Source organism: Alosa pseudoharengus, unplaced genomic scaffold, assembly GCF_046254945.1.
Source record: "Alosa pseudoharengus isolate Yale_2024_CS ecotype anadromous, Long Island Sound unplaced genomic scaffold, YU_APseudo_1.1 YU_APseudo_1.1_scf_3, whole genome shotgun sequence".
Taxonomy (NCBI): Eukaryota; Metazoa; Chordata; class Actinopteri; order Clupeiformes; family Clupeidae; genus Alosa; species Alosa pseudoharengus.
Window position 1 is genome coordinate 18,230,617 of NW_027468718.1, and position 17,762 is coordinate 18,248,378.

The following is a 17,762-nucleotide window of genomic DNA, read 5'->3' on the forward strand; positions in this document are numbered from 1 at the left end:
ACACTTCCTCCCGTTGCCTTATAGTCACTTATACAATTGCGTTTTAAATACACGAAAAACCGGATAGAGACATTTCACTCGCTCTTGCACTTGCTGGCGGTCCCATACGCAAATTTAATACCTCCCTTTCAAAAATTCAAGACATCCCATACAATTTAAGACTTTTTTAGGCCTTAAAAACCGAAAGTTGTATTTAAGACTTTTTAAGACTTTTTAAGGATCCGCGGGAACCCTGCAGGTAATCGTGCAGCCCTAGTTGCTCCCAAGGCCCCTCTTAAGGAGGCCAGGAAAACAGTCGGACAGTGTCCTGAACCATTCACTCACTTAGCCCCTGAGGCTCATTGATATGAGCCCACGACACAGTGGAGAGCACCGTCCTGTCAGGAGCCACAGTCTCTAAATCATCAGGGCTGGACACAATAGCAGGGTAGGGGACTCCTGATGGCACTGAGGACCCTCAGTGTTGAGTCTCCAAGCTGTTAACAGAGAGTCCCTGATGTCAGCTGAAGATGCTAAAGATCCCCAACGTGTGAGCACGGCCTTGTTGGCCAGCGGCTTCACTCCTCCAACACACCCGGGCTCTCAGGCCACTGCTGTTGGGGAGCTGCAATGGTGACCTTTCTGGCCGATGACCACCCAGGCAGAGACGCTCTTGGCTGGTGTAGCCGTCCCAGTTAGACAGGAACGGTGGAGACCTGTTTGGTCACAGGAAAGAAGTGTAGACCCATCCAGCTGTGGCCAACTCCATCAATCGGTTTCCGCCTGACACAGCACCTTTAGCATACAAAACATATGACATCACTACGTCTTGCCCAAAATACTCTATTCCTATTTTCCAGAATGATATAAAAGAGTTTGCAATGCTACTGTAATACATTTACAGGTTGGGTAGTAACGGATTACATGTAATCTGGATTACGTAATCAGATTACAAAAATCAAGTAACTATAATCAGCCCAGATTACAATAAAAAATGATTACAGTTACATTGTTGGGGATTAACTGATTAAATTTATCATGCAAACAATGCAACTTTTTTATTATAGCCTAGCTATCTTTTAATTTGACAAGCTTTGGGCTTGCCGATTTGACCAGTAGAAAAAATGTGGGCGGGGGAAGTGGTTGAGCACTGCTCTCCCATGCCCACATCCACGGCTGAAGTGCCGTTGGTGTGTGCTTCACCTCACTGTGTGCTCATTGTGTGCTTCACTAATTCACGGATTGGGAGACCAAATTTCCCTCACGGGATCAAAAGAGTATCTATACTTACGTACTAACTTATTTACTATTGGGACAGGTCTCTTGGCACATTGCCTGATCTTTTCCTCCTAATCTTAATGTAGCCTCTTGTTTTAGTGTTACCGTTTACTTTGAGAAAGTCACCAGGTCCCCCTGGTTGAAAAACATCCCAAAGGAATAATTTTCTCACCCCCACAATTGAAATGGACATGGTGTCATTCAATCTCAGGCCATGTCCCTGGGTCAAAAAAATCCAGCGAAAGCTAAATGCATTGTCCAGGTGTGCCCTTAAAGGTTAAGCTGAGTTGTGCATGTTTGGAGAATAGTGATCCATGATCACATCCATGATGACTAAGTGATCAATTTTGGGATGGGGTGAAAATTTCAACCACCAAAACACCACCCCCAAAGTGGAGAATAGCTATAGAAATGTATAAGTTTTGGGTGTTTTTCAGACAATGGGACCTGGTGACCTCAAAGTAAATGGTAACACTAAAACAAGGGGCTACATTAAGATTTTTGGAGGAAAAGATCAGTTAATTCACACAGGAATGCTTTACTCAGAGCAAAGAGATTTCTTAGATGTAATGAAATAATAAAGAGAAAAATAGAATGAGAATTCTTTCATCAATTCAGTGGTGGTGTCTTTTTCTTAAGGGACATATTTATTGAAGCAATCTAAAAGTAATCCTAAAGTAATCAGATTACGTTACATGTTTTTGGTAATCACACTGTTTACGTTACTGATTACAAAAATTGCCATGTAATTTGTAGTCAGTAATGGATTACATTTTAAAGTAATCTGACCCAACCCTGTACATTTATAAACATATTTGAATTTACCTGATGAAGGTGTAAGACCGAAACGTTGTATTTGCTAAATAAATAATTGCTTGCAAAATGGCCAGTGTGCGGGATTCTTTCTAAGCTCCTAAACATATCTGTTGCAATGAGCAAAACAGTAGTAAACATACCTCCAAATTAGTAGTGAGCTCACTAGTGTGAGGAGGGCCAATGTTACCCAAACCATAAAATGTTTTCTGCCAATGGATTCTGAAAATAAATAATATCATTAAGTAAACACCTCTGTCTTTTACATATTGTGATGACATGTGCTGCTCTGTCAGGGTTATTTTAGAATATGTTGACACCACCATTTCAGTACTGGAGTGTGGCAGGCTTTAGATTTCCCCCATGATATTCTAGAACATCATACAAGGGCATTCTCGAAAACTCAGACATAGTCTCTTCACTAACCTAACATCTCTCTCACGGAGATGCTGTTGGTCTTCCAGCTCACTGGATTACTGGAGTTGCAGGTGTAGATCACATTCAGATGTTCACTCCTCTCCACAACCCAAACTGGACCAGACTCCTTTCCACCTTTGTTATCTGTCCAGCTGACCTCAGTGTTTTCATTATCCGCCCCTGTACAGTTTAGGGTGCAGCTAGTGGAGTTGCAGTGTGGAATAATAATGGGCTTCTGGACAAGATCTGCAAAAATGTAAAACTCATGTAATGTTTGCCTAGACTCACTTACAGTGAACTTCTAATATTAAAGCAACACAATACAAGAGTTGCTACTTATTCATTGTCATCCATTTTCAACATCTTTAGGCTATTGTCATTTTTCAGTGTTGGAACACAGCTCTAAAGGTATAGCCAGTCCGTCAAAGTGGCCACTAGGTGGCATTACTTGCACAGTATAAGTTAGATCAGGGGTGGGCAACTAATTTCCCCAAGGGGCCACATGACAAACTGGGACTGTTGAGGAGGGCCGGACCCAAAATACCGAACTCAAGTCTGAACTCAATTCTGTTCAATTCTATTCTGTTCTTGTATAACATTAAGTAAATCATATGGTTTTGTTTAGGCTACTAGTCGTAAGAACAGATGAAAATGTGAGGGAGACAAAGGAAAAACAGCAATATTTAATCTATGTCCAGTATTTAATCCTCATTCTCGAAAATGATTTTTTGACATTGACATTTTTTCCAGTTTTCAAAGACTGATATAAAAAAAGTACTACAATAATTAGGCTAGGTCATGAAAATGTGAAGAAGTCAGTACAACCGATAGGCCTGTGCCACCATTTCATCAACACTCAGCAATATCATTAAATCATTACCATCATTAAATTAACTCTATGCAGAATTAGACTACGAAAATAGTAGGTTATTAGTTAATCAACATGCACAAAGAAAACTATTTTAAAAATGTAGGCTATGTTTTTGCTTTAACTTTATGCACATAACTGTGATTGGTCAACTCGCTCTGTGTGTTGAGCCGGCTGCTTCAAGCAACCTGTGGGTAGTAGCATCATACTAGTTCGCTAACATAAGCTTTGCAAATAAACTCAGACATATTTTGGTTACAATTATGGGGTTATCCGATTGTAAAGTGTCTATCTGCCAGTAACTTTTTGAAATGAACACTTCGTATCGCCAACGAGCAGCGACATAGAGACACAAAACTTTGAAAGGTTTACGCCGACGTAAAGGCAACTGCATTGTGTCGACGCAGAAGCATAAATTCTATTCACCAGCACATCAGTGAGGGTGTTTACGTCGTAGGCTATGCATCCACGCACAAATGTATGGGCGTACAAATAGCAGTCGCTTTCAAAATAAAAACAACGATATTGATTTGCATGCATTATCTCTATGCTAGGCTCTTGACTTGTTCTTTCACGGACCTTGCGCGGGCCGGTCAGGGAAAGCCCACGGGCCGGATGTGGCCCGCGGGCCGTATGTTGCCCATGTATGAGTTAGATAGTGCAATACTAGGTATACTAGGTATTCCAGGCACACAGTAACAATGACAGACATCATTGTCACCACTACTAAGTCAGTGGAACATCAACATGAGTTTGAAGTCATCTCTAGGTTAAAGAAATTGTGTTGCTTTAAAAACAAACAAACAAACAAACAACTCACAAATCTTACTCACCAAAAACAACAACCTGGTAGACAAGTGCTGTGTCAAGGCCGTCTGCATTAAACTTGTATGAGCCCGTAGCATTCAGCTGAAGGTCTGATATGGTTAGAGAAAATGTTTTATCGTCCAGCACCATGTTGTCATGAAGGCACGCTGGTGGCTCCCCTTGATACAAATGAGCAATGACTGTGTTGTTGTGTATCCACTGAACATTGTCTAAATGTACGTTTGGTTTGTCTACAGGCAGAGTGATGGATTGTCCTCTCCCTCCATGCACATCAGCATCTGTAGAACAGGATTAGAGTAAAGTTAACTGCAGGTCTAACAACCACATGGACTGCTCTGTGTCTCAATAACACAGGAGATCACAATGGAAATCAACTTAACATGAGATAAACATGTTGATGTTCATGTTGATCAATTCTAGGACCAATATGCAAACAAAAGTAATAGTAAAACACCACATCAAAGATAACAACCCGAAGTAGCCAAGAGCCACAGTCCAGATATGAGTAACTGGGTGATAAGAGATGTTGTAAGAAATGCTGTATCTCCTTCCACACTCTAGTGTTACACTGACATGTTTTCTACCTTGTGCTCATCTTTCCAATAACATGCCAACACACACACACATTACACACACACACATACACACACAGGCGATAAAAGGGGTAAGGGAGTGGGGGATGAAAATGTGAAAGGAAGATGGAGAAAGGGAGGGAGGGATGACTGAGGAGGAGTGGGTCTTACTTCCAGTGCTGATGAGTCTAGTCAAGACCAACAGGAACAGGATGGTCATCTTGGGTGTGTCTCTGCTCGATCTATCACAGCTGGGACAGCACCTGCATGACCACACAGACAGGAGAAGTTGGCAACTGTAAACATCACTAATTTCTCCGCTCTCTCGCTCTCTCTCTCTCTCTCTCTCACCATAATCTCATGTAACACTTCAGAATAAATGCTAAAAAAAAATTGACAGAGTTGGGACACACACACACACAGAGCTATACAAACAATGGACTGATATGAACTCTCTCACACTGATGTGAGCTACACTTTCAGATAGGCTACTGTAATCACCCACATCCTCCTTTCCCCGCAAGACCTCTTCCCTCACCAGTGTGATTGCAAAATGACGCAGCTGTTCTGCGTGATGAGAGAGAGAGAGAGAGAGAGAGAATCCTTCAACAGCAATGCCATCTTCACCACACATTCATCTTTTGCACAGTTATACAGAATTTTCACCGGGGCAAGAACACACAAATACGTACACATAGACTTGAAATGGTTGTATGTGCAAATAAAATCACACACATAAATGGAAAAAAAGTTTACCCCCCTACACACACACACACACACACACACACACACAAACACAATAAAAACAATGGACTGATATGACCTCTATTCACACAGATGTGAGTTGCACTATCAGATAATCAAAGGAAAGCCCTACCAGAAGGAAGTCATTGAATTTAAACAAGAACTTTTCACACAGACATTGTCAACCAGTAACTCTACATCTCAGACACTTACAGATTTGATGTAGACCTACTGCGGAATGAGGAATGGAAGGTGTGATGCTGTCACCGGCCTGTGTGATCTTCCGTGCATGTGTTACTGTCTCTGTGGTCGGCTCAGCCAAGAGTGTGCTGATTGTGCTGTGTGTGTCCCTCCTCATGCATCAGGCCTCAAAGACACTCCACCCCCTCCTCTCTCCTTCTCATTCAAACACCCATTCAACATGAATCCTGTCTGAACCAGCTTTTTGGTCTTGTTTCCTGTCCACCCCCCCCCCCCCCCCTCATGTCTGTGAGGTTATCACTAAATTGTATCTTTCTGAGCTTGTCATGTACAATGCTTTATGTGCATGTCACAACCCCCCCAACCACACACACACACACCCACATGATCTTGTATCTTACAGTACTAGCACAGGAAGCGTTGTGTGCGAGATCTATATGAACAATTGCTAGACCTTTAAGCTTCTTTTAGGCTACATTCAAGCTACATTTTCTAAGTAGCTAAGTAGCAGCTGACCGCACCCCCAGGATCTCGTGTCTTACCAGCACAGGAAGCGATTTGGAACCACAAGGGTAATAACCTTCCTGGCCGTTCTGAATTCAGATGAACATGGTACATGGGACGTGATACAGGTCTTTGCAATAGATTTAGAGTTTTGAGAATGTTCCCGTGTTCCCATAGATCTTTTCCTGCCTTGTTCAGATGTAGCCATCTTTGTTCACCCCCTCATGCTCCTCTCCCTCCACCTCCCACTCTCCCTCTCTCTCCCTCCACCTCCCGCTCTCCCTCCACCTCCCACTCTCCCTCTCTCTCTCCTTCCACCTCACTCTCCCTCTCTCTCTCCCTCCACCTCCCACTCTCCCACCCTCCACCTCCCTCTCTCCCTCCACCTCCCACCCTCCCTCTCTCTCCCTCCACCTCCCTCCTCCTTTCTCTCCCTCCACCTTCCTCTCTCCCTCTCTCTCTCCCTCCACCTCCCACTCCCTCCACCTCCCACTCTCCCTCCACCTCCCTCTCTCTCTCCCTCCACCTTCCTCCTTTCTCTTCCTCTCACTCTGTCCCACAACTTACAAATCTCAACTCTCAGAGGAACACAACTCAACTCACGACAGGTGGACCACAAAGCAAAGACAAACCTCCATTCCATCCATTACATGAGCTCCCTCCAACCAGACTACACTGCACTGGTAGGCAAATGAGAGGCAGTGCTACCCTATCATACCCCCTGCCAGGACCAAGCGCCTCCAGCAGTCCTTCCTACACACTGCAGTCATACTCTACATTGATAGAGAAGCCATAACAGTCTGACCTTCACCATCTCTATAAGCTTGAAATGTGAATTATAATGAATTTATAAACCTTGGTTAATAGATAAATTAAAACATTCTATCAAAATCCCAGAGGTGCTTAAACAGCAGTCGAGGGCCAGCGTAGCCATGAGTAGGCTACACCAGCTCACACCTCTGATACCATTTCCTTTTGATATAGCCTACTCCAAATGTAAAGACCTACACACTAAGAATAAACCACATACATGGAATGGATTTAGAGAAAAGGAATCTCAGAAGCAAGTACCAAACATTTGGCTTAACACGGTCGGTTAAAAACCACAGACATACGTGCTGAGCTAAAAGAGGAAGTTTGGTCTGGTAAACCACCCTCACCATAGGCCTACTCGTATACTCGTACAACGGTTTGTAAATTACAGCCATTTCAGTTCAGAATGCTACAGTCATTGAACGGTATACAGTCATTAAAGCTGAGTAAGTCACACTGTGTACTCTTCACATGAATGTAATAACACCATGATTTACCATGCAACAGGGCAGAATATGCAGAGTTGAGAAAATCACATGGATGTTCCACTTGATTTCTCACAAAAGGCACTTGTCCAGGTGTCCATCATAGCCAGTCAAGGCATACCTAGTTGGACTAAACCAATGGGTTACTCGGGGGGGGGGGGGGGGGGGGGGGGGGAGTCGCATTTGATTAGGGACCGTTCGTTATTTATAAACGGGGTCACCGGAGGGATTTTGAGTGCTTCAATCAAAAGTTGCATGACCCTCCCCTGCTTGTAAGAAAATTTTCAACAACCCTCCATCAGTTTTTCCAAAAATGACATGACCCTCCCCGAGCAATCGTCGATACTAGCGCTATGGAGCGCTATGAAAACACATCGACTTATGCAATTCTTCTAAACTCACCCTCTGCTTTCTGATCTTACACATCACACTTCACCAAGATGGTGGCCATTTCTGTAGATTTACTCACTAACATTGTTGTGGAAACACAATAAGCATGGGAACTAAATGCACACTTCCTGCAACTGCATTAGCCTACTTGAAATAATTTACTCCTCTAGTAAGTATTCACATGAAATAAAACAATAAAACATTGAGACCATTCAACAAAGCACACTGGGTAATAACAAATTCAACACATGAACTTGTTGCTATGGACTCGTCTCTAGGCTTCCTCAGTCATTGTAAAGCTGCCGAAGCTGAACATTATCCAAAACTCAATTTCTCAGACGAGCGTCAATTTGGGAGCTTGCTACACTCCTTCCTTCTCAAATGACTTGAAAAGACCGTTTGCACAATTTCACAAATAATCACAGGGACCGAAAAATACCTAACAAGCCAACTTTTTCCGGGTTTAGGCCTATCATTTTAACTTTTCCCCGCTGTCTTGCCGTTTTAATATTTTCCCGTAGAATATCCCATATTACTGTAATACTCTCATAACATTAGTCCTGCATTCTGGCCTGTCTCTGTGTTGTCCTGTTGTTACCCCTTGCCCTTCCAGAGAAACAGATGTATTCAAATCATCGTTTTGCTTGCTTGAATGCGAACTCAGAGTGATGTTAACCTACAGTAGGCCTATTTAAGTTAACGACGTGGTTGTTGTGAGAGCACGATTCATTGGCGCTTGCAGTGTTCGGCCGTAGGCTATGTCTACGTGCGCACCTGCCAGGCTAAGAGCCAAAGAAATCCCCCTGTATTAGTGGTGGGCGATACTGCAAAATTTGGTATCGATTCGATACCAAATACATATAGGGTCCGTATTGCCGATACCGATACCAATACGATACTTTTTTCACTACTTTTTTCACTAAATACTTTTGTGTAGGGGAGAGCAGGATGTCATTATTTCTGAGGTGAATGAATGATCAATTCTTTAGGCAATATGTTTTTATTAATGTATTGAAGTGCACAGAATTATTAGTTATTAAGCACTGTAGAATAAATGCAAACCAAATTGTACAGCCTTTTTAACAAATAAATAAATAACGAATAACAAAAATCTCTCCCTTTTTTCTGGTTTTAATTTAGCCTAAATATAGCAGGTCACATGAACAAAAAATACTATGTTTAGATAACACGTTTCAATGGGCTGCATATATTATTTGAACGTCTGATCTATACTAGGCCTACAACAAAATGTGTGTGATTGCTCAACAACATTCATGTTTATTTTCTAGTTTATCAATATATGCGGTAATGATGGACATGCTTGACTAGATGGAAGCAATCAGGAGTGCATGATAGCCTATATGCAAGCATATGGACGAGCCAGTTGTTATCTTAGACAACAGCTCAAAGGTTTTTGCCATGCTAGACAATGGACATTATATTAGCACACCGTTAGGCTGTAGTAGGCCTCTACTACATCTATCTAATGTTAGAGGGGGCGCGCAGGATAAGTGAATACAGCCCAGGTCTAAATGTAAGAATTAAAGTTCGTCAGGTTGCTCTTAGCTTCGCGATGTCTTATTCTTGAGCAATCACACTAACTGAAGACAGGATATGACATGCTAACATAATATTAGCCTACTCTTACAAGCTACCTGGGTATTCTCTGCCTCTCTGAAATGACTCTCCCAACGAACTCTGTCTCTGTGCCGGGGGTCTGGAAGTGGATGGATTTTCCTCCTCATTTCTTCGTTTTTGTAGCTCAGCATTTTCCTTGACATGTGTTTTTAAGTGTTTGTATAGGTTGTAGTGTTGCCACAGTATCGAATGCTCTTTTTACACGTATCTCAAGTTGCAAAATAGCTCCACACAAAACGTATTTTCCTCTCGGCCATCCTGATCTCTCATTCAGCCTCACTGCTCCTCTGCGCGTTGTGTCAGTGAGTCACGTGACGACACAACAACGAATCACAGCAGAGCAGCAGGAGGGGGAGGAGGAGCAAAGTGGGCAAGATGTGAAAGCAGCGTTCGCTCATTTTCCGTATTTTGCGTGAGAAACCCGGGAAATCTCCCTTATTTTCATTGTTCAATATTGACAGAGCTATGGAACGAAAGAGAACGTTATATGGCGACAGAAATCAACAATCAAACAAGCCACTTTGATTTTTTCCTGTTTTCATTAATACAAAAGATGGGTGACCCCCCCCCCTCCTGGACAAAAAAAGTTAGGTGACCCTCGCCTCAACAAAGAATAAAAAGACATGACCCTCCCCTATTTTCCTCCGGTGACCCCGTTTATAAATAACGAACGGTCCCTTATGTTTATGTTTATAGCAGATGCTATTGTCCAAAATAACATACATTATATTTTAACCAAGGGCCAAAATATACAATTTGGCTTGGTTATCCAATGGCTGCTATGGCAAGGCTACAACCAACAGAGAGCTGCGGCATGAGAGGGCACAGCATTCAGCACACGTTGTGGTGGTCTGTGTCCAGCCAATGTGGATTGCTGTGGAGTACTGCCTCATGTCATTAATTAGGCTTGGCTATCCATCGGCTGCAGTGGGAAGGTTACAACCACTGCTCACCACTGGTAAATACTGCATAAGGTTTATAATCTTCAAACACTTTGTAAGTAATAAATCCACTGACCAATGTTAGAATTAGATATCGATGGATAGATTTAATCTTTCAATCAAATACTGGAAGGATAAAAGAAAACCATGTCAAAATAAAAGAATATACAATAAAATGATACTGGATAACTTACAAGTGTGCACATTTAAACAATCTTACATTTTAAATATGTATATAAACTAGCACTCTTTAAGAAATACCACCTCATGTGTCACACAAACATATATTCTAAATCATTCTTCATTAATGTGATGACAGCAGCATTTGCAGCATGTAACTACTGACCCTTCGTCACAAAGAGTTTGGGCATCGTTGCATTATCGTTTCATTGTCATCCCATTATATTTGCCCTAGAATACACACAATCATGAAATCATTTAATAATCACTCTCCCTATTAAGAGTTTACAAGAGGTAAAAGGCACAAATCTAGCTATTTTTAAAAGTGTATAATGTGTGTATTTCATGAGAAGGTCTTTCATGCATCCACAGCTAGTGTGACAATAAATTCAGTTCTGACAGAAATAGCACCTTTGGTATTGTTCAACAACAAGGACAGCAGGACAAATCACAGGATACCATCTCTTTGTGGCTGCTCGGATGTCACACCACTGTTTGGAATACAGTACTTCAAAAACGTGGGTCAAGACCTTGATACTTAACAGTACCGGTACTTAAATACTGGATAATGACCCTCAATGGATCTGGCTCTTTTATAGCATTGCATTCAATTGAATTCCTTGTTGTTGCAGTGCCTGTTGTTGTAATGGCCTGTTTTCATCCTCTCCATTCGCTTCATCTGCTGATCCTGGCTCTTCTACACCAGGCACTTGTCCACCCAGCTCTTCTCCATCCGGCACTTCTGGATTTAAAACTCCATGTTATTTCAGGTTTGCATGAAACAGTTAACAACTTAACTGAATGCATCGTTCAAATTTGTTGGAATTCTCACTGATAACTACTGTCACATAATTGACAGAGGAAAGTTTACTCATTTATTAACTTCTTTCTACCATCAGTGTTTGAACGGACACGGACACCATATCATGCATACTTCTCTTTTTGATGTACACTGCAATTCCAATAGCTGCAGCTATGAGGACAGCCCCACCCACAATAGGTCCCAGGATAATGTACAGGTTAGCATCTGTACTTTCTGCAAAGTAAACGATCAACATGTTCTCAATATTATCAACATTTAACACATGTTACTCCCTTGACACCCCTCCCTTGAAGATGTAACATTGAGTTTATCTTTTCAAGAGCAGGGAATCATTGTTCTAGAGATTTTACTTTTGAAAACATAAAAATACATGACGCTTGTTGTTGAGTGATCTGACCTGGAGGGAACAGCTCTCTCTCTTTGATGCTGCTTGTTTTCCAGCTCACTGGATTGCTGAAGTTGCAGGTGTAGACCCTGTCGAGTCCCTCAGTCTTCTCCACCTTCAGCACAGATCCTCTCTCGTTTCTCCCTTGGTTATCAGTCCAGCTGTACTCAGTGTGATCAATACCTGCTCCTTGACAGGTCAAGTTGCAGCTCCTCAGGTCACAGTTTGGGCTGATGTTTGGCCCAGAAACAGATTCTGAGGAGGCATACGAACGACACTTCATGTAAAGGCTATTCATCTGGTTTGAGTTTCTATTCACACCAGTCACAATTACACAGATTTATTTTCACAGATAACATTTTACTTTACATACTGATGACAATACATACTGTATAACACCTGTTTAACTATTCAAATTCATTATCATTATCTATTTACATCATATGCTTATACAGTTTGCCTATCAATACCCAAGCATTTTAAAGTGTGACAACTGAGTTATTGTAAGTCGAAAAATACAGGATCCTTGCGATGGATGAAATGTTCAGATTCACACAGACATTTCAATAAACCAAAAAAAGAAATAAAAACTCTTACCTAGTACAATCAGTTGAAAAGACTTGGCTGTTTCTATACCATTGATCTGAAGTGCATATTGACCATTACATGTAGGCTGCAGGTCAGAGAGGGTCAGAGCCCATGTGTCCATGTTGAGTTCAGTCTTATCTAATGTAGGATAATATGTTGGCGTCATGTCTCCCTTATCCCAATCTGCAACTTTGTCTTTGTTGCGTGTCCACACGACTGACTCAACAAGCACATTTGGGACCTGTCCAATGAGTTCAACAGAACCACTCCTTAAAGTGTATTTTTGGATGACATCTAAAAGGATGAATATTAAAACAGCATCAGGGTTTAGAGCAATAGTGAGCTGCTAAGAGGGTGAGGGAGAGGGAGGTGACTGTAGACCCTTTCGATTTGTTCCTAGAGGTTCCAGTTGAAGCATCCAAAACCGATGCAGATACTTTGAAACTAAAATGAATCAGACTTCATTGTAATGCTCTACAAAATTTTGACTTTTTGTTTTAATTTTTTAGCTAAGTTACCATTAGCTCAATGTTGTTTTCTGTGCCAGCGGAAATGCCTTAAGAGTGCATGTTTGTGCGCTATGCAGTTGAAAGGGTCTATATTTCACATGGACTACAGTTTAATAAGTAGGGAAGAGTTAACATGTTTTAAAACCTGTCACAATTTGTCACAAAACACTGGCCACATCTCTTCCCCTATTCATGTCCTTATCCCTGTCCCTGCTGATCTGCCTGCCATACCAATAAGAAAATCCACACAATCTATTCTTATTTTGCATTTGGGGTGGGATCTCTTCTAAAACCACTGAGGTATGCAAAAGCTTTGCCACTTTGAACTGCATTTGGGGTGGGCAAATCATTTCATGTGGTCAGTTGTCAGTAATATGTTTCTAAACAGTAAAACACTAAGAACTCACCTGAGTGGGTGACGGACAGTAACTGAAGCAGCAGTACGGACAGAATAAAACTCATTTCCCGATATACCTGCCAGGTCACACAAGGTTAGTTATGTAATGATTCCTAATTGTATCTTTTTCCCTCTCATTAAAGGGACACCAGGCAACATTTTCGTGTTAATTAATCATCTTCGTAAGTCGATATATGGTTAAATGACACATTACACAAGAATATCCCGCTTGCAAGTTCAGTGTATTGTACCCGCCGACCTTCTCAGACATCGTGAGAAGCAGGATCATTTTACATCCTGCATCCCCAGCACAGAGGCAGGCTAACAAAATGCGAGTGACGTGTGTATAATGACTGAGCCGGCGAAGAAGCAGCGAAAACCCTTGATAAGGTGCAAAGAAAAGGAAAAGAGCTTCAGACCGAGGGAGGGCTCGCACACGTATCGACATGTACAGACGCTAGGGGGAGTTTCGTTAAAAGCATCAGGCTTGCCTGGTGTCCCTTTAAATTTAGTTCCTGCTTATGTATTTCGAAACAATCTGAGAATGCATTACTGAAAATGACAGAAATCATATGTACTGTTGTTAATGCGTATGTAAGGGATAATAGACAACACAGAATTCGGATAGCAAAAGTTAATAAACGTTGGAGGAGGTAGCCTAATGCGGCCACGGCGCAAAGCTGAGTGGCCTTTACGCCTCAAAGTGCATTAACTTAACGACCCGAATGTCGTGAAGTCTGTTATCGCGCACATTGAAAATTACAAACTATACTCATTCACCTACCTGAGAAGGATAACACTGATGGAAATGAGAGGCTGTGTGCAAAGGCTTTCATTTGATTAGGAATCTCCTGAGTTGTCGGTAGAGAGTAGACATGTCAGTGCCAACATACAATCCATTGATTATTCTACAGGAATATAGAATATAGAAATTGTGATGTTTCTTAAAAGTCCATATGTCGTGTCGTAGCAAATGGGAAAGTAAAAGAGTATGGAGTTGGTTTGAATAAAAAATGTAGTCTAACCAGTCTGTGAGGAATGCTAAGAGGGAGTGTCTGTTATTAGTGTAAACTATATTTGTGTAAACCACACTCTTTAACTGTGTAATCTGGTATTGTTGAAGAAAACTATATCTATGGTTTGTGTGTCTATTATGTTTTTTATGAGTATGTTTTATTATATTTTTTGTGTGTTTTTAAAACAATAACTAGTTACAGACAGTTAAGTGTTTCAGAGAGCTTCATCTTGCAATGGTATCGAACTCCCTGCTTACCAAGTTTCTGTACATTTCCTGTAGGAACAATATCAAAGTGGCACTATAAGAATAGAATGAAGCTACAGAATGAAAATAGTGGAACAAATGTGCACTAATAAATGATAGCTTCAGCGAAAGTTCTACTAGGAAGACTCGTAGTGTAGCTTTACTCCTCCCATGCTTGGAGCCAATCATAGCTTTGCCTACTTTTCGGGAAAGCCCTGCAATCTGATCATTCACTCATTCAATCAGCGCTAGCCTAAAGGAATTCAGTGGGCTCTTTAAATATGTTCCACCTAACACAGCTTTTGCTTCTCAGTACGCCGACTTTGACGTCCCCTCCACCTCCCCTCCAGCCACCTCTGCCAGCAGTCCACGTCCATCGGGCACGGTCCCACATCATCTTCCTTCAGCCACCGCCACCAGTTGGTCCCCGTCTCGTCGTGGGGGGGTAAGCTCCCCGCCCCTGCCTTCATCCATCGGCAGGAGACGAGATCCGCTCATCACTGGACGGATCCGAGACGGGGCCTACGCCAAAGACTGTTACCTATTCAGGACTCTATCATGCTTGTATCCAAGCCGTTCCTTTACTAATTAAATTGTCAACTGATTCTATTCTGTCTACTGAGTCTTTCTGGTAGAAGTATGTATCTCCTGACATAAACAGAAAGAACTGGGTGGGTGATGATTGGATGGGGAGTGTATAGGGGTGGACACAGATGAAATGCGGAGTGGAAAAAGGAATACCCAGGATTATTTTCATATTGAGAGTGTCGACCAGTGTAGGCAGTTCTTCCTGTTTATAGCAGTGTTGGGAGAGCTTTGGTCTCCAATCTTGGCGAAAATGAAATGAATGAAGAATTCACAGAAAGATATTGAGATGGAGATTAAATGCCATTTGATGTGAAGAAGAAACCACACAAATCTACTAACGGTTAACAAGATTTGAACCAAAGATGCTCCGCTCTAGAATCTTTGGTCTGTAAGCCTGAACACCAATTAGGAGAAAGGTATGTCGTAACAGAGGCGGTTCCATGTTGGTGTAGCCGAGGAAAACCAACTGCACAAACTGACTTTGGCTCAGACTCCCGCGGGATTTTAAAGTCATGTGATATGGTGACACGGTGGTAAGTTCCTCTCCGGCTGTCAGAAGTCAGACAGGATTTCTAACCAGTATGCACTGCGTCCATCCCAGTATGCATTGTGTTCAACCCAGCATGCATCACATCAAGTCAGATGTGCAGATCTGCATCAAGTAGAACAAGCCTGTTAGCTCTGGCGAAACTACCGTCGGTAGCACAGTGCATCATGCATCAAGTATTCGTGACAGGATGTTGACCAACATTCCAGGCTAGACCAAGAGTGGGACAGCCCAATAAACACACAGCAGAACTGAATGCTCACAGTGAGTCTAGCAGCACTCCATTAGAGATCTCTTATCAGCTATGTTATCACTCTCTCTCTGTCTCTCTCTCTCCTTCTCTCTCTCCCTTCAAACCTCCATCTGATGATGATACTGGTTTTAATCTGATGGTTAAAAGCAAAACTGTCCAAAAGTTGTGTGTGAAGTTCATATAGATAAAAGGGAAGAGGTAAAACAAAGGTGAAGACAACACAAAGTAGGCCTAGCCTGTGATTCCATCAGAAACTGTATTTGGAAAGGAGTTCAGCAGATCACAGGGCGTTGGACTGGGGGAAAAGTGGGACTGATTACTAGGGCCCCAATGGAGGAGAGGGCCCTTTAAAAGGAATATATTTTTATTTTACCTGAATATTTTCATTTCCAAATGAAATGTCAAAATGAATGTCAGCCTAAATATAAAGTTTGACTGACTGAATTTTGTATACAGAAAATAGCTAAGACTGTCTAAGCAGGGGTGTCAAACATAAGGCCCAGGGGCCAGATCAGGCCCACCAGCAGGTTTCCTACGGCCCCCCAGATGTTTTTTGGTAAGAAGGGAAAACGAGAAAAAAAGATATTCACATAAGCAATAAGCAATATCTTTATGAATTGAATTGAATTGAATTGATTAAACCTAGCACTACAAACCATCCTCAGGAAGGAAGAACCGGAAAAACTAACATGGAAGTATTGCATTTCAAGAGAGAAAGAGCAGTAGCGTATATGACAGTAGTACATTATTTGTACTTGATTGCATAGTTCGAATTACAGGGGGTACTGGGGGGTACCCAAAGAGACAGAAATATCAGTTTGGGGGGGTCAGATAATTTTTCTGATATTGTGAAAAAATATCATTACAGTTACAATACAAGTCAACTCCTATTTTCACTGTAGGAACATTTTAATGTAAAGCGATTTCAGAAACCCCTATTGTGGACCGTCCCATTTTTAACCACCGTGGCGCTATAAGCAACTGAGCAAGTGTCAACATTGAATGACAAAACGCTAGGTAAATTCCTCCAGTAGGCTAAATTCGGTTTGCTGCTGACGTGCATGGGTAAATGTAAGTTGCTAACTGACGTCTAGCTTGTTGAAAATGTGTTATTATACAACCTTCATTTATAAACGTGTTTGTTCTTTCATAGCTCATGCCACCTCTTCATACATTGAATTACTGGCTACTTACCTGCTACTTACTTACCCACTGAGGCTAGTAAAGTGGACCTTGGTTAGTTACCTTGGTTAGGACCTTGGCAAGGTAATTCTCTATTGAAATAAACCGTTACATTGTGGTGAGGTAAAATTGTCATTTCCAAGGAGATGAACTCCATAGCCTAGGTGTCCATTCTCATTATATCTTGAATAAATTATTGTGCCCTTTTGAAATTAGTTTGGCACAGATCCTGTGTTTTTATATTACCGGTATGCTCAAGAGGGTCTGATGTAGCTAAGCCTACATAATATCAGTGAGGACCTGTGGAAACATAAAATACCCCAAGTAGCCTAGGCTAAATGTATTTGAATTTGTTTTTAATTGGTTGGTATTGTTTTTACATTCTATTATTTATTTCATGTTTTTAGTTCAATAAATGTAGTTTCATCTGAGAACCCTGATACTATCTTAATGAAACTATTTTATTTTATTCAAAGAGACACTAAGAGGAAAAGGAAAGGGCACACAGACATCAGGGACTTCTTTGGTGCTAAAAGAGTAAGCAGGAAATATTAACACTAAGATCTACAAACAATTAC

At 41.6% G+C, this 17,762-nt stretch overlaps 2 protein-coding genes across 3 annotated transcripts; both read right to left on the reverse strand.

Moving 5' to 3' along the window:
* Positions 1 to 313: 313 nt before the first annotated feature.
* LOC143099652 (SLAM family member 5-like) lies at positions 314 to 5,792 on the reverse strand. The gene is made up of 6 exons (XM_076262563.1): positions 5,713 to 5,792; positions 4,927 to 5,018; positions 4,189 to 4,461; positions 2,497 to 2,733; positions 2,214 to 2,292; positions 314 to 774 (listed from the first exon to the last, which is right to left on the reverse strand). The coding sequence occupies exons 2-6, from the start codon at positions 4,973 to 4,975 to the stop codon at positions 675 to 677; spliced, it is 738 nt and encodes a 245-aa protein (XP_076118678.1). The 5' UTR covers positions 4,976 to 5,018; positions 5,713 to 5,792; the 3' UTR covers positions 314 to 674.
* Positions 5,793 to 10,552: 4,760 nt separating this feature from the next.
* On the reverse strand, positions 10,553 to 14,369 carry LOC143100345 (lymphocyte function-associated antigen 3-like). Of its 2 annotated transcripts, none has more exons than XM_076263422.1 (6): positions 14,138 to 14,369; positions 13,364 to 13,430; positions 12,457 to 12,741; positions 11,872 to 12,114; positions 11,586 to 11,687; positions 10,553 to 11,390 (listed from the first exon to the last, which is right to left on the reverse strand). In XM_076263422.1, the coding sequence occupies exons 2-6, from the start codon at positions 13,416 to 13,418 to the stop codon at positions 11,245 to 11,247; spliced, it is 831 nt and encodes a 276-aa protein (XP_076119537.1). In that variant the 5' UTR covers positions 13,419 to 13,430; positions 14,138 to 14,369; the 3' UTR covers positions 10,553 to 11,244. The 2 variants fall into 2 exon arrangements, with proteins under 2 accessions (XP_076119537.1, XP_076119535.1); XM_076263420.1 differs by having other exon boundaries at positions 10,553 to 11,393.
* Between the last annotated feature and the right edge of the window lie 3,393 nt (positions 14,370 to 17,762).

Excerpts from the sequence above, each read along its gene's own strand:
- LOC143099652 (XM_076262563.1), bottom strand. The coding sequence starts at position 4,975 with ATGACCATCCTGTTCCTGTTGGTCTTGACTAGACTCATCAGCACTGGA. Across the intron at positions 2,734-4,188 it reads CTACCAGGTTGTTGTTTTTG|ATCTTGTCCAGAAGCCCATT; the intron begins GTGAGTAAGATT and ends ACATTTTTGCAG. Across the intron at positions 2,293-2,496 it reads CTCCGTGAGAGAGATGTTAG|AATCCATTGGCAGAAAACAT; the intron begins GTTAGTGAAGAG and ends ATTTATTTTCAG.
- LOC143100345 (XM_076263420.1), bottom strand. The coding sequence starts at position 13,418 with ATGAGTTTTATTCTGTCCGTACTGCTGCTTCAGTTACTGTCCGTCACC. Across the intron at positions 12,742-13,363 it reads ACTGTCCGTCACCCACTCAG|ATGTCATCCAAAAATACACT; the intron begins GTGAGTTCTTAG and ends TCATCCTTTTAG. Across the intron at positions 11,688-11,871 it reads GAGAGAGCTGTTCCCTCCAG|AAAGTACAGATGCTAACCTG; the intron begins GTCAGATCACTC and ends TTTACTTTGCAG.